The 16,199-nt window shown below is 42.8% G+C and overlaps 1 protein-coding gene across 1 annotated transcript in view; it reads right to left on the minus strand.

Annotated features, from left to right (window-relative positions):
* LOC308097444 (solute carrier family 12 member 5-like) overlaps positions 1-16,199 on the minus strand; it is a gene marked incomplete at both ends in the record, with an annotated part of 28,158 nt that overhangs the window by 2,047 nt on the left and 9,912 nt on the right. The window contains 17 exons of the mRNA XM_080445202.1: positions 297-430; positions 1,419-1,433; positions 3,059-3,243; positions 4,302-4,418; positions 5,175-5,282; positions 6,031-6,162; positions 6,878-7,047; positions 7,275-7,470; positions 8,158-8,326; positions 9,340-9,444; positions 9,734-9,853; positions 10,560-10,658; positions 11,150-11,268; positions 11,647-11,821; positions 13,009-13,066; positions 14,227-14,325; positions 14,995-15,165. Coding sequence (XP_080301328.1) covers positions 297-430; positions 1,419-1,433; positions 3,059-3,243; positions 4,302-4,418; positions 5,175-5,282; positions 6,031-6,162; positions 6,878-7,047; positions 7,275-7,470; positions 8,158-8,326; positions 9,340-9,444; positions 9,734-9,853; positions 10,560-10,658; positions 11,150-11,268; positions 11,647-11,821; positions 13,009-13,066; positions 14,227-14,325; positions 14,995-15,165 — 2,172 coding nt within the window. The remainder of the gene's footprint in view (positions 1-296; positions 431-1,418; positions 1,434-3,058; positions 3,244-4,301; positions 4,419-5,174; positions 5,283-6,030; positions 6,163-6,877; positions 7,048-7,274; positions 7,471-8,157; positions 8,327-9,339; positions 9,445-9,733; positions 9,854-10,559; positions 10,659-11,149; positions 11,269-11,646; positions 11,822-13,008; positions 13,067-14,226; positions 14,326-14,994; positions 15,166-16,199) is intronic.

Consider the following 16,199-nt stretch of genomic DNA (forward strand, 5'->3'; position numbering starts at 1 on the left):
GGAATATCGTCTCCGTCAGGCGGAAACCTCATATGCCCAAAACTCTAATTCAAATTCAAAAACAAATTCTAAAACATCAAAAGTAGCAGATCCACAAGTTTCGAGCCACATTTCGAGCTTGTAGATCTGCTACTTTTGCTTTCCTGTGACGCTGTAGTATGATCAAGTAGGGCGTTAATTTACCCCAAAAAAACACAAAAAGTTGAATATGGAGATAAGAGGTTTCTGCCTGACAGCAACGATATACAGTATGGAATTATTATGCCGTGCTGAAGGCAACTAGATGATAAGGATACAGTTTTCATCTCCCATGCGGTTCTTTGGAGGTCCCGGCATGTTGAGCAAAACCAACTTGGCCTCCTTGGATTTCTTTAGGATGACTTCATTCAGTCTCAAGGCTGTGTGCATGCGCCGCAAGTTGGACTGGTTTCTATATAGGAAACACATTACAGTTTTTAGACTGGTTTCTGTATAGGAAACACATTACAGTTTTTAGACTGGTTTCTGTATAGGAAACACGTTACAGTTTAGACTGGTTTCTGTATAGGAAACATACTGTTTAGACTAGTGTCTGTAGGGCACGAATACCAAAACGCTCTCCCCAAAACACAGTCGCCCCGGGGGAAATCAGGCGATATTCACCTGGTATTCCTAAACGTAACCTCAGTAAAACTATGCCTAACCCTAAACTTATTTCTAACCTTATCCTCAGTAAAACAAATACAAGAACCGCTGGTTCGCGAGCGTGTTTTGGGGTGAGTCTTCCGGTTACCTAGGGCCCAAGTTACAGTTTAGACGCCGAGCAAACGCTCTTATCCAGAACCAATAATGCTTAAAGTGTAACATCCATTTTAGTTGTCTTTTCATAATCATAATCAACGTTATTGTCACATCACAGGTGTAAAGAAGTGGGGGAAATGTTCATGCAAGCTCCAGAAAGTGAGGAAGGATTTAGCGACTCTGTTGTCTGTTAGAAATGCGATTCCCAGAATTCAGTTCGAAACAAAATCAGGTAAGTACCGCTCTAAAAGGAATGCTGCATTCATTTAAAAATAGCTATTAAATATATTTCCACGGGTGTCAGTTGCAGTCACTCGGGACAAAAAAAATAGTGTTTCATAATGTTTAGAGAAGTTGCCAAAAACACATTTATGTGTAATGGTTATTGTGGAAAAAACATACCAGGGAAAGAGTACATCAAAAATAACTTTTGTTTAATTGAAAAAAGCCAAACATAGGCAGCCTACAGGCTCACAAGCTTGGCTTTACAAAGAGCTTTACAAAGAGCTTGAACCCTGGTCAAACAGAGTAAACAGTGCTTCAAAGTTCTGTGGACATGCAGCATACTAGAATGCATCAACAGTAGGCCTATATGAATAGGAATATGAATAGCAATTTCATATAAAAAAAATACTTACAGATTTTCCCACTCTCTGCAGCATTGAAAGGAAACAATGATTATGAACTGAACACAGGGACAGAAATCCTCTTGCATTACATCCAAAACCTCAGGTAGGCCTACACTCAGTTACAGTCACACAGTACACAAAGTGTACAGTACAAATGATTAAAGTGTCATGGTTCAAGAGCGTTTATACTCACTCAAACAGGTACAATGGAACCAAATGGACCTACAAGGGACCATTTGGTTCCATTTGCACACTCTCAAGGCCCTATCTCGCACCCGGCGGAAAGTGGTACAAGTATGGAACGCAGTGTGCGTTGCTAGTTTACAACCGACGCAATTGACATTTTCTGTCATGCTTTAATATGCAGTTTAAAAAAAGAACCTAACTAAGATTGATGTGAATAATAAGTTGATATGTCAAGATATCACAGCTGTCTATTGGACATGAGGAGACATCAGGCTAAGATAATTCTGACCAGTGGTTCTGAGTGACCACAGCACTACAGCCACTGTGTTTGGACACCTCTCGTTTCCATGTGATGTTTCAGTGAGCAGAACTTTTTTGTTTCCCCTGCGTCTCCTGACATCGTAACATTATTAATGATGCTCCCGTAGGTCGGTCAAATGTTTTTTTTGGCAGAATTATTCTTCCAAGTGCTGAATCCGTCATTTAAATAGCAATGAGCATGGAACATGCAGGCACACCTCCTATTTAAAGGTAACAGGAGCTGGCTAGTTTACTGTGACTGGTTTAATAAATGCAATATACACCCATGACTAAGTCAGTGTCTACATACCACTTTGCACTTTTGTAACTCACTTTGCATTCAGGTAATGCAACGTTTAACTATACCCCAATTGGAGTTGGGCATGCGCTACCGTGCACCATAGATTGTCTAAATAGTGCCCTCAGAGAGTCAAAGTTATGGGATTTACTGTGCAAAATGGTAAATGGTGCATTTATATAGCGCTTTTATCCAAAGCGCTTTACATAGATTGTGCATTACATTCACCCATTCACACACGGTCGGTCAAATGTTTTTTTTGGCAGAATTATTCTTCCAAGTGCTGAATCCGTCATTCAAATAGCAACGAGCATGGAACATGCAGGCACACCTCCTATTTAAAGGTAACAGGAGCTGGCTAGTTTACTGTGATTGGTTTAGTAAATGCAATATACACCCATGACTAAGTCAGTGTCTACATACCACTTTGCACTTTTGCAACTCACTTTGTATTCAGGTAATGCAACGTTTAACTATACCCCAATTGGATTTGGGCATGCGCTACCGTGCACCTCTAAATAGTGCCCTCAGAGAGTCAAAGTTATGGGATTTACTGTGCAAAATGGTAAATGGTGCATTTATATAGAGCTTTTATCCAAAGCGCTTTACATAGATTGTGCATTACATTCACCCATTCACACACACATGCATACACAGATGGCGGAGGAAACCATGCAAGGCACCAACATGCTCATCGGGAGCAATTAGGGGTTCAGCGTCTTGCTCAATGACACTTCAACACTAACTCAGGGGTAATCCGGGATCGAACTGGGAACCTCACAGTCGCCATCCGGCCGCTCTACCGGCCAGCCTACCCCTGAGCCACTGCCGCCCCTAGAAATGAGTGACAGGTACAGTAACTCACGGCCTCATGTTGAAGAGGTCTTTCACCCCGTCTGGGTTCGCTGCCGCTGCTTGGCTCCGCCCCTTTTTCTCACCCTTTATGTCATCTGTCCAGGACCTCTGCACGTCAGCGCCATCTACAGGCACAGCGGGGGATGTGGGACTGGTGTTGGCCGGGGCAGAGTTCTTATTGTGGATCAACTGCACCTGTTTAGGGTGTAAGGAGACAGTGTGATGTGACAACATGGCAGGGTGAAAGAGAGAACAATGACACCAATCAGTGTGACTAACCCAGTGGCCTTGTGGTTTAAGTGTCCGCCCCGCGACTGTAAGGTCAGGGTTCGATTCCCGGGCCAGGTCAAACCAGAGACTGAAAAATGGTGACCCAATACCTCCCTGCTTGGCACCCAGCATCAAGGGTTGGATTGGGAGGTAAGTCCCTGCAATGTACTAGCATCATTTCCAGGGGGTGTACTTTTACATCAAGCCACCTCAAGCTACTGAAACAGGAGATAGGCTCCTGCCCCTACAGGCCACATGGCTCAGCAAGGCTTACTTTAGTGTGGCTGAACCCGCCCAGTGGAAGCTTACTTGCAGCTAAATCACAGTGATTTCTGCCGTAATCTGAAGACTCACCTCTTCAGACTCCATCTCAGCCCGTAGCACTTGCCCTAGCCTTGACGACCTTGCAGGATTATGCAAAGGCTAAAATGTAACTTAGATAGCATGTTATGTAGACAAATGCCAGGTCATTGTTGACCTGGCATTCTGTAGTGTGTATAGTTTCAATGTACGCTGAGGATAGGTTCTTGGTTTAAGTATGTACTGTAGTAGTTATTATTAGATTATTGGTTTACTTATGTATTACTTTATTATTAGATTACGATTTTTATGCATTTGATGTATTATGTGTATTATGATGTATTATCTTGTGTCCTTACTGTAAATCGCTCTGGATTAAGAGCGTCTGCTAAATGCCTAAACTGTAAACTGTAAACAGGGAAAACAGTTTTCCTGTGGTTAATCAATGGAACCCTATTTTTTCAATTCATCAAGTAGGCCTATTCTCTACCTTCTTCTCTTGCATTTGGACTCTTCATTCATGGTATAAAAATGGGACAACATCAAAAGATCTGCGTGTATTCAAAGCTTCACGGAAACAAATGAATAAATTGGGGGCGATGTGTTCCTTTAATAATATCAGGTAAATGGCTACAATGTCAAGATATGAAACATGAAACATGAAAAATATGAAACAGGAGAACCTCTTCTTCTGTTATTTTTGCTCCGCTGGCTCCCTCGTCAACGCTGTGGCGCCCCCGCTGGCTGGATGGCTTTTTACGTCGGATGGACCCACGGGAGGAGTCTGTAATACTTTGGATCTGTTGGGATTAAAGTCAAGAAAACATATGAAGTTCTTTTTAAAGAAGTCATGGAACAGCGCTGAATAAATACAACAGCTCTATGATGGACACGAGTTGCTATACCAAATATTCTGAGTAAATTCTCCCATAAATCCTCCTGGTTTAGCCCTTCCAAGATTATATTAGGATGTCAACATCCCTCACTCTTTTTCAAATGACAACTCCACTGAAAGAAAACAGTGGATTGTTTTGCAATTACCCTGTGCTGTAAATGAAACCTGTGTGCATTTGCATTGCTTGGTCATAATTCATAAAACGATTGCAGCCGACCACAACCACCTGGGGCAGGGGTGGGAAACCACCTCTTTTTGATCTGCCAGGTGACCAGTTTGGGCTATTGAGATGATCACCTCAATTGAGGTGATCAACTTAATTGAGTTTTTTTTTATTAAGAATTATTGTTTGATGTGCGTATCTGCATGAATCATAATTACCTTTAGTTATTATTCGTATTAAATTATTGACTGATTATTTGCTAGTACTGTACTACCAGAATGAAAAGAATAGAAAGACGTGTACATCCACACACTGTGTCTGTCAGGCAGGTGATAAGCGAAAAATAACAGTAAACTAATAAAAATTAACAAACGCTCGCACACTGATGGGGCTCTGTTTAAAGAAAAATGTTTATTGAACCGTTAAAGTGCTGTGACATCTCAGGGTATACCTCTCTCTCCTTCTTCACCAGACTCACTACTGTACTACAGTACGTACCTCTCTCTCCTTCTCGTTCTTGGTGAGGTGCATCTGCTTGAGGATCTGTGAACGTTCCTCCATCACCAGGGTCTTCTCATAGGTGTAGGCTGAGATGTCACTGTCGTGCTGTGGAAGGGAAGACATACCGTGCGTCACACATCTGCAACAGCTCATGACATAATTATGAATCAAGCATTGTGACGAAGATGAGGAAGCCACAACCACATGATTCCACTTTATTGTCAGGGAAAAACACACTGCTGTGTGATTTAACCACATGAACCCTATAGCGTCCCTATTCTGAACATAATAGGTGACATCATCCTCGATATCATCAAGTTATTGTCTCCGCCAGGCCGAAAGGCATGGCGAGAGAGTTTTACCCCCTGTCCGTCCGTCTGTGTGTCCGTCCGTCCGTGTGTCCGTGTGTCCTGTCCTGTGTGCAGTGTCCGATTGCCATGAAAGGCCTAAGAATAAATGACACCCTTTTCACATTGGCCTATTATAGCGCCACCAGGAGGCCACAATAACATACCTGACCTGGCGGAGACCTGTGCTCCGAGGAGCACTTTTTGTAGTTCAACCATAAATCAGCTTTTTATTCTGAGTAATACAAATATTGTGAATAACAATATTATGTTGATAATATGTTTATCATAATATAAATGTTTTCATCAGTATCATGCAGACATGTACAGTATGCAAATTTCCTTTAAGTATGTACACGGTAAGACTTGATGTACAGGGATAAAAGAGGGGGCCAAGTATAGAGCCCTGCGATATAGGGTTTAAATGGTTAATGAAGAAGGTTAATATAAATGATGTGGGAGCCGTTGAAGAGCGAAGAGAGAATGTGGTGAACAGCGTGTCTCACCATCTCCACCACCTCCACCAGGGCCTGGATGCGCAGGTGATAGAGGAACGTCATGAGGTCCTTCTTCATCTGGATGCTGTTGTCGTCCATCTGGGCCACCGTGAAGATACGCATCTTACACTTCCTCCACACCTGTCCATACACACACAACACCTGGAATCATCTTACACTTCCTCCACACCTGTCCACACACACAACACCTGTAATCATCTTACACTTCCTCCACACCTGTCCACACACACACAACACCTGGAATCATCTTACACTTCCTCCACACCTGTCCACACACACAACACCTGTAATCATCTTACACTTCCTCCACACCTGTCCACACACAAAACACTAGTCATCATCTTACACTACCTCCACACAAAACACCTGGAATCAAACGCTGAAAAGATCTTGCTAAGTTTCAACACGTTCAAAATCAGATCCAGAATTCTCCTTGTTGCCGGGTATTTCTGTGTGTACAAGGATTTAAGTCTGCTGCAGGTTGCACACAACACAATGTGGTTCCATTGTTAAATTCAAACTGAGAATTGTTGCCCAAAACTGTTACTTTTTTTCGGGATTCAAATTCAAAAATAGCAAAAGTAGCAGATCGACAAGCTCAAAACACGTCGCTTCGTGCCACGTTTTGAGCTTGTGGATCTGCTACTTTCGATGCTTCTGTGTGACGCTGTAGTGTGATCAAGTAGGCCATTAATAAAAAAAAACACAAAAAGTTAGAATATGGAGATAAGAGGTTTCGATATGATAATTCTAGGCTATATTTGCGGAACAACAGCCCAACAGCTCAGTAGATATTGTAAGTTCCGACACTCAGTGACCTGCAGCCTTCGCTGACCTTGTGCTGACGCAACAGGAAGGGGAGGAGCATCAGCATGCCTCCGTCGTGGACGATCCACCACACGTCGATGTGTCCCTCGGTGAAGCGCTCGCCGTTGGACGGGAAGCTGGAGATGTTCTTAGGAACCAGCAACGCCAGACTGGCCATGGTGGACTCTCTGACCACCTCTGTGTGCAGGGAGGGAGGTATGTATGATCACAGCTTCTCAAATGGAACGAATGGAACTCTTATCTTATGGGGGCAGTACATAGATCTGTACTGATCAATATGTTTGAATATCTGCTATTCAACAATAGCTCATAGCGCGGCACCCATGGGGTCAGCGGCCAAATACATATAATTTTGGAAAATCACTGCAATACTTCACACCTGAGAGAACACCTGTGTGACTTACCGATGAAGTTCCTACAGTGGAGGTGGTTTTCGGCCTCCTTCCAGTGCCGGGGCCAGGCCACCAGCACGGTGTTGTGTTTGAGGCCCCCCAGGCCTCCGGTCTGGATGATGTGGGACGTCCCGTCCCTCAGGTTGGACGAGATGACCACCTGAGAGAAGCCCTTCACCTTCTCTGTCTCCATCAGTTTGCGTAACGCCTGCATGGTGGGACCCCGCAAAAACATACAGGTTGTGAGGAGGGTACAGTATGCAGGAACTTTATATCGAGCCTGTTGGGCAGAAGCCTCTTATTTCCATATTCTAACTTGTTGAATATGGAAATGTGTGCACCTGTAACATTTGATTCCACATGCTTTTTCTGCTATACCACATCTTTATGTAGTAACAATTATTATTGTATATATGTTTGTTTGTTGCAAGTTACACGTCCTAAATTAGCCATTGATTGTGTTCTGACCCACTATCTAAAGTCTTTGAAAAAGTTTGGCCCGAGGTCAAACTTACTTCGCCGACCCCTGCCCTACTAGATCATACTACAGCGTCACACAAAAGTATCAAGTAGCAGCAAAGTGAATTTTAATCCTGAAAAGTAACAGTTTTGGAGATATGAGGTTTCCACCCGACAGAGATGTGTGAATGTATTCTTCCCCCATAAATTAATGTGTGTACAAGAGCGTCACGCAAAGTTAGTGAAAATCGCCTAATCTACAAACTCACAACGTGTCGCATCTGAATGCATTGTGAGCTTGTAGATCGTACATTTTCGCTAGTTCTGAAGAATTTTGAAAGTGGTTGGTTAAGTGTTTGAGTGGGTTTATAAAAATGGAAGCAATCAAAAGTATTCACACGATCTTGTGACTAAATAATAGTAGTGACCCACAGACCTGCTCGGCCCTCTGGACGTCATCATGGTTATTGAGGAAGGTTCCCTGCACTGCGGCGCCAACCATGGTCAGGCCCCGCCCTGCCTTCAGCTGATTGGTCAGGGACAGCATACGAGGCTGTTCCACGTTCTGCTCAGCGTCCATGCTCACCAGCACCAGGATCTGAGGCCTGACACACAGAGACAGACAGACAGACAGACAGACAGACAGACAGACAGACAGACAGACAGACAGACAGACAGACAGACAGACAGACAGACAGACAGACAGACAGACAGACAGACAGACAGACAGACAGGCAAGGGACAGTGACTCATTTCAACAAGGAAATTAGCTATACTACACTGTAGATGAGTCCTATAGTATAGGACTCATCTACAGTGTATTTACCAGTGCTGATTTCGTCGACTAAAACTATGACGAAAAATGTTCGTCAACTCCCTTTTTTCACTGACAAAAACTAAATAAAAACTGATAAAAACTAAGCTACGATGACTAAAACTAAGACTAAATATATTGACAATTTACTAGACAATTTACTAGACTAAAATGTTACTGAGGGACTAGTGGAGAAGAGATCCAGTAGAACTAACTAACTAAGTAATTTTATGCTTGGTTGTGCTCTGGTGTTGCACTCTGAAAATAGCAGATCTACAAGCTCACAACGCGCCGCGCTGCGACGCGTTGTGAGCTTGTAAAACGGCTATTTTCAGCATGCAACCAAGTGTAAAATCAGCCATTACGACGCCATCAAGGCACCGCCAAAATACATTTTAGTCGACTGAATCAACTGTAGATTTAGTCGACTATAATCTTATGATATTTAGTCAACTAAAACTAGACTAACAGTAAAACATTTCAGATGACTAAAATGTGACTAAAACTAAAAGGAATTTGATTCAAAAGACTATGACTAAAACGGAATCAAAATTTGCTGTCAAAATCAACACTATCCTACCCAGCAGTTTTGATCATAGACAAATAGATGCCGAATTAGCCGGTGGATTGTCCGTCACTTTCGCTGACATACTGACAGAGGAACCTGGCCGCTAACTCCACTGTGAGACATTTGCCTGAGTTGCATGTACTGTAAGTACCCGAGACCAAAAACGTTCTGTTCTATAACCATCACTGTTAGTCTCTGTGTTGCTACTGTATGAAAACCCACATTTTTGGACTGACCTCCAGTTCTTGGTGTGTGGTGGGCCTTCCTCCAGCCGCATGAGGGCGAAGCGTGCTGCGCTGAGCGAGATTCCACGTATTCCATCACCCCACTCCTTCTCAGCCCTGTTACACATTATTAACATATCATATCACCCCACTCCTATAGCCCTGTTACACATTATTAACATATCATATCACACCACTCCTATAGCCCTGTTACACATCATTAACATATCATATCACCCCACTTCTTTTCAGCCCTGTTAAGCACGAATTAAACTCAGGCTGATGATTTTTGTCCATTTAGTCCAACAATTTAGGCATTTAGCAGACACTCTTGTCCAGAGCGACTTCCAATAAGCAAAAAAAATAAAATCACGTATCACCCCAGATGGACAAGGCCGTCACTTACCCACAGAATTCGATGTATTTGTAGATGCAGGTAGCGATCACCATGGCAACGATGGCATAATGCCAGGAGCAGATGAACATGAGAGACAGACACAGGCTCATGCCCAGGAAGGAGAGAGCCCTACAGACAGACAGACAGACAGACAGACAGACAGACACATGATCAGTGTGACGCTAACTAAGGAAGAGGTGATAATCGTTAATCGCGATAAAAAAAATTAAAACACTCACAATAATCTCAGAGATTTAAGTTTATCATGAAATTGTCCGTCATACAGTGGACGTGAGTTGGCTCTGTACTTGGACGTCTACGACAAATCTCTTTGTTCACAATGTGTCGCATTGCGACGCGTTGTGAGCTTGTAGATCTGCTATTTTTAGCTAATGTTACCCCCCAGAATAGGGATGCTCGGTTCAAAGTGGTTAACAAAAGTCCCATTTTAAGTGTTTTAAGCATATTTTGATTATCACAAAGAAATAGTTCATCGCAAATATTTTGGCCACAATAATGGGACACATGCTCAGTCTGATGATGCCTGGACAGCTGGATATGCGTATATACTGTATGTAGATATCTTTTGTTAATTCTTTCTTTTTAACCTTGCTCTCCCTGCCCTCCCCCCCCACTTTTATTGTCTATTTGTGAAAATAACAAAAATGATAGAGCTTTCACAACAAAAAATAAATAAATCACCCACTTCTTTACACCTGTAAACATGTGATGATTCCGATTGGTGGACTCACCGGTGGTAGAACATGAACCTGATTCTGATTGGTCGGACTCACCAGTGGTAGAACTTGAACCTGATTCTGATTGGTGGACTCACCAGTGGTAGAACTTGAAGCGAGGCCTCCAGTTGGGCGTTCTCAACAAGGTCTGCAGAGCACACGCTAGATTGACAAACATGTAACACATCAAGAAGAACCTACAGATGAGAGACAGACAGACAGACAGACAGACAGACAGACAGACAGACAGACAGACAGACAGACAGACAGACAGACAGACAGAGGGGGTTATAGAGATGCAAGTAGGGTTGCTACTTTAATTGATCAACTTTTGATTTAATTAATCATACAAATAATTGATTTTAATAACCCAATCGATTTTCAAAAAGCAAAATCAGGGTGTACAGGACACTTACTGTACATAGAAAGAATGGGTAGCAGGGGTCTTCAACGTTTTCAGGCCAAGGACCCCCTAGCTGAGAGAAGATGAAGCAGGGACCCCCCTCTATATTGCATACAATTTCAGATTAAACTTTTTTTTGTTTACTTGGTCTGTTCTGTTCAAAAGTATTTTGCCGCTATTTGCGGCTAATGTTCCACTCAGATTAGGGATTCTAGGGTTCAAGTGGTTAATGACCCCCTGTTGAAGACTCCCCTGTTGAAGACCCCTGGTGTATAGGACACTTACATAGAGAGGATGGGAGCGACCGCATCCAGGGATGCGATGAGGATGCCGATCTCACATATGCTGGCTGTGAGGAGCAGAGCCCAGGTAGGCTCACCGTTGGCCTTACCATGACCAAACACCTGCAAGAACACGCACACGCACACGCACACGCGCACGCACACACACACACACACACACACACACACACACACACACACACACACACACACACACACACACAGGTTTGTATTACTATACTTGCGAGGACATCAACATTTTAGGACAGCAATTTTATTAATGACATTTTTTTATTCCAACCCCCTAATTGTAAACCTATCTCTAAAAATCGGTTTAGCACGGCAGTCAGTGCCACGCTATGAGCTTGTATATCTGCTATTTTTGAATAGCCAAAGAGATCTTAAAATGACATAGGATTGCATTCTCGGATTGAATGGGATAACACTGAGGTGAACTCAGAGTGTGCTCTCTCTCTCTCTCTCTCTCTCTCTCTCACTCACTCTGAGGAAAGGGATGATGCCATCCCGGGAGATGGCCTGCAGGAGACGCGGAGCTCCGGTCAGACTCTGAAGCCCCGCCCCACAGGTGGAGAAGAAAGAGCCAATCACGATGACCCACGGCGAGGGCCACGCCAGCGTGCCGATCACCAGGTTACCGTTAACCCCTTCACCGAACCTGAGGAGGTTATAGGGACAACAGCAAGGATGAAAGTGATTGATTGAATACTTTATTAACATGCTTATTAACAGTACATGGTAGTACAGTCAAAGGTTGTGCTGAAGGGATAACACAAAAAAGCTCCAGAGGGCTTGTTTCCATTGTGGTCCATTGTACTCAATTCATCAGTAATACAATACAATACATATCAGTACAAAACTCAGTAGCAGGAGGGGTGGAGGCGGGTGGCAGACGATGCTACTACCAAGGTGTACAAAGAGTTAAACTATGCCTAATTGTAGGTGGGGTTGGCGAAAGGACCTTTCTGTGTGGAGTTTGCATGTTCTCCCTGTGTCCCCTAGGGTACAGTAGGTACCCTCACAAAAATATGCAGTAATCCTGGTCTCTGTACTGCCTCCCCCTGGTCAACCGGGGCGCCTGATGGAGGGGAAAGGAACTGGTTGGAATAACGTGTTCCTTCCACGCATTACATCCTACCGGGGAAACTCCTCCCTGTCAGGTGATAAGAAGCGGCTTGCTAGCTCCTCATACATTGAAGGAGGCATGAGCTCAGTTCTTGGCTCTCCCTAGGCTGCCAGACGGAGAGTAGCGCCCAGGATTACATAGGCAATTGGCACTGGGTGAAAAAATGGGTTGCAAAATCGTGGGCAAAAAAAAAACTATGCCTAATTGTATTTTACGGCCAGCCATTATTAATTTTAAGTTTGGGTAGGGAGTTGATATCTTTAATTACTTTTGATAAGGCATTCCACATTTTGGTGTTAACATAGTAGTATGCATTTTGAGCCGAATTTTCGTCAGAAAAGGTCAGAAAAGGTCAGAAAAGGTCGGTGGCCAAATACATATTAATTTGGGGGTCCTTGACATGAAAATGTTTTGAGTACCACTCTAGTCGCTTATTTTGGGCTTGTTTTCATAGACCTGGTTGCTTGTTTCACTAGCTAAATCTGGCAACACTGGTAAAGACCTCGTGTTTCTAATCTGATAACATGTCTTAAGAAAAGGTCCTTGAAGGAAACGTTGCCATAAGGAATCATTGAGAAGGTGATCTTCAGTGTGCAGGAATTAACTTCATCTTCAAACTCTGTTTTGATAACATAAAATAACTAAATGAAGACATTGATACAATGATCTTACATAATAATACTGTATGTACGTACAATACCAAAGACAAAAAGACTCACTTGTCACGTAGAACGACCCCCTCTATACAGGCACCAAACAGCACAACACATGAGATGTCTGACACAAAGAGTTAAGACAAAAACATTATCTTATCATATAACATCTCACACCTAGATTCATTCTTCCAGTTCATACAGTAGAATCCGAGGATGTCTTAACCACGTAAACCCTACACCATACATAGGCAACGAGGGCCACATGCGGCCCCCACCTTCACTTAAAGGGATATTTCACTTTCAAAAAAACTTTGGGTCATTTTATCGTCTACTCAGGCTTTTGTGAGCCCCCCAGACCGTTTTTAAGTTGCTTGATTTAGTATTTAGATATTTGATATTCATTTTATCAGACACACCCCCTTCCTATACAAACCCATTATAACTTCAAACTCCATTTTTAACATGTTAGATTCATCAAAAACACCCGTCCTTGGTTCTGCTGACTCACCCTGCCCTCCTAATACGTGAGGGGGCCGTGTTTTTTTTATAACTTTTTTCTTTTTTTAAATGTTTTTTGTAATTGTTTTTTTTTTCTTTTTCCAATTGTTTTTTTTTTTCTCGAAAAAACACGGCCCCCTCGCGTATTAGGAGGGCAGGGTGAGTCACCAGAACTAAGGACAAGTGTTTTTGATGAATCTAAAATGGAGTTTGAAGTTATAATGGGTTTGTATAGGAAGGGGGCGTGTCTGATAAAATGAATATCAAATATCTAAATACTGAATCAAGCAACTTAAAAACGGTCTGGGGGGCTCACAACAGCCTGAGTAGACGATAAAATGACCAAAAGTTTTTTTGAAAGTGAAATATCACTTTAATGCAGCCCACAGGTTAATATCAGAATACTGATATATTATTGATTTCTATTACAATTCCAAAGCTGCAAACATGACCCGCTTTAATTACTTCAGTCTATATTAGTAACTTAATGACTAGTTTTAAAATATTATTGTCTTTTTTATGTCCAATGTATTAAAGTTCAAAAAGTTAACATAAGAATAACTAAATACATTTGAAATTAAATAAAAATGTTACTTGCAGGATTCCAATAAAAAAATTGCCCAAAAAAATCTGTATTCCAATTCAAAAATAGCAGTATATGCAATAAATGTAATGTATTGTGAGTTTGTAAATCAGCTACGGCGGCGCCGAACTAAAAGCATAAACCAGGCTTCAGGTCAGTAGTTGCCTTCATTGTTCTTGGCCCATGCAGCTGAAGGATACACACAATGGAGGTGGTGGTGATGGCTGCGATGGTGCCGATAGGGATGGACTTCTGGGCATCACGCAGGTCTCCTGAGCGGTTGGAACCGGCCATTATACCTGTGAGGAGGAAGTCACACATTGTCTCTGTCGGAGCAGAAACCTCGTATCCCCACATTTCGACTTTTTATGTTTTTATTGTAAATGAACGCCCTACCAGAGTGCAAGTCCATACAAGAGTGTCAAACAAAAGAAGTGTATTTTCGCGTATTTTCCCTATTTTTTCACTATAGAGTATCGAAGTCAAATCAGCCTGGCGATTCTGTCAGGTATGTGACAGTGTTGATCAAAATCAACACTAGCATGTGACTCTGTGTCGTATATGATATTGAGTGACATTTGAAAGTCTGTGTTTGGAGAATTATTCGTATTTTAGGGGGGATAAATTAGTACTTTTTCACCGCCAGTTGATGCTTCATGTCCATATGAGTAAAATCGCCAGGCTCATTTGTTTATTTTTGAAACACAGTTATATGACGTGATCTAAGATTTCTCAGGGTTACAGAGTGATGGCCTCTACTCGAGTGATGTTAGACTTCGGTGCTCTATTTAAATAGCATTTTATTTAAACAGATGCTATTGGTCCATTGATTACCTGGAATCCTAGTTCACTGAGGCCCTACACTGTCTCTCTGCATTTTATTTTATGTGATCACCTTGCTTTATTGTATGTCGCTCTGGATTGGAGTGTCTGCTAAATCAATGCCTAAATGGTGGTGTGGTGCTGACCGGTGACGGAGGGGAAGTAGATGCCGACCAGCAGAGTGAAGAAGCTGGTGATGTCGGCCAGGACGTAGCGGTTGGAGCCGGCGGGGGCGGGGCCGTCTGTCTCTGACACGGACGGAAGCCCTCGCTTCTCCACCACGTCCCCTTTGTCCAGATAGAACCCAAACAGGTTCTCTGTAACATAGAGAGGGAGAGAGAGAGAAAAGAAAACAGGGTGGTAACACTTTACTTAAAGCAGTGGTTCTCAAACCTTTTCATGTCAAGGACCCCCAAATTGATATATATTTGTCCACGGACCCCCATCTGAAAATATTTTGAGCCAGGGACCCCCAGAAGAGAAGATTTGTGTTGCAAGTGCAAAATGTTCAAAATAATTTCATTTTTTTTCAAAAATGTTCAAAAATAGCAGATCTACAAACTCGCAGCGCGTGAGCTTGTATATCTGCTATTTTTGAATAGCCAACTTGTAAATGGTTAAGTGGTTAACTACTTTTGCTGGGGACCCCCTGGAACCACCCCAAGGACCCCTGGGGGTCCCCGGACCCCACAATGACTTAAAGGTCTGGTCTATAATGCATCATAATCGCATTTATAATGCATTATAATGCACTTATAAAGCATTATAACACTCGTTATAAATGCGTATAGTCATGTATGACAACAACGTTTATGGCATATTACAGTATAAGTGCTGGTCATAATGCATTATAAGCTCAGCGGAACAGCACAAAGTAACTACCATAACTTAGTCAGTTACTGTATAAAGACACTTTATCTGACTAAGTTATGGTACTGTAGTTATTTTGTGCTGCGGACCACTTCGTGACGCTCATGTCACAATAACTCAACCATAAACATATAAGGAGTTCCCAAAATAGCTACGCCCATGGGCACAAAAGTGGGCATGCCCATATATGGTCATGTGCATATATGGGACCGACCGACTTCAAACTCGGCTCGCGCAGCAGCAAGGACTCGAGAGAGAGTCCGGTGCCCGTCATCGAGTAGTTCGGATATCCAGTCGTCCAGAACCGCCGATCCAACCAATATGCCCATATATGGGCATTCCAATACATGGGCATATACTGATGACATCAGGGATCTCCATATATGGGCACAAAAGGGACACAGACAGTCGGGTACAATGGGTACTCGTGACACTACGACTCAGACATAATATCTGGGTCGGATCGGTGGTGTGACGTAGA

Source organism: Gymnoscopelus braueri (assembly GCF_963280865.1).
Source record: "Gymnoscopelus braueri genome assembly, chromosome: 12".
Lineage (NCBI taxonomy): Eukaryota > Metazoa > Chordata > Actinopteri > Myctophiformes > Myctophidae > Gymnoscopelus > Gymnoscopelus braueri.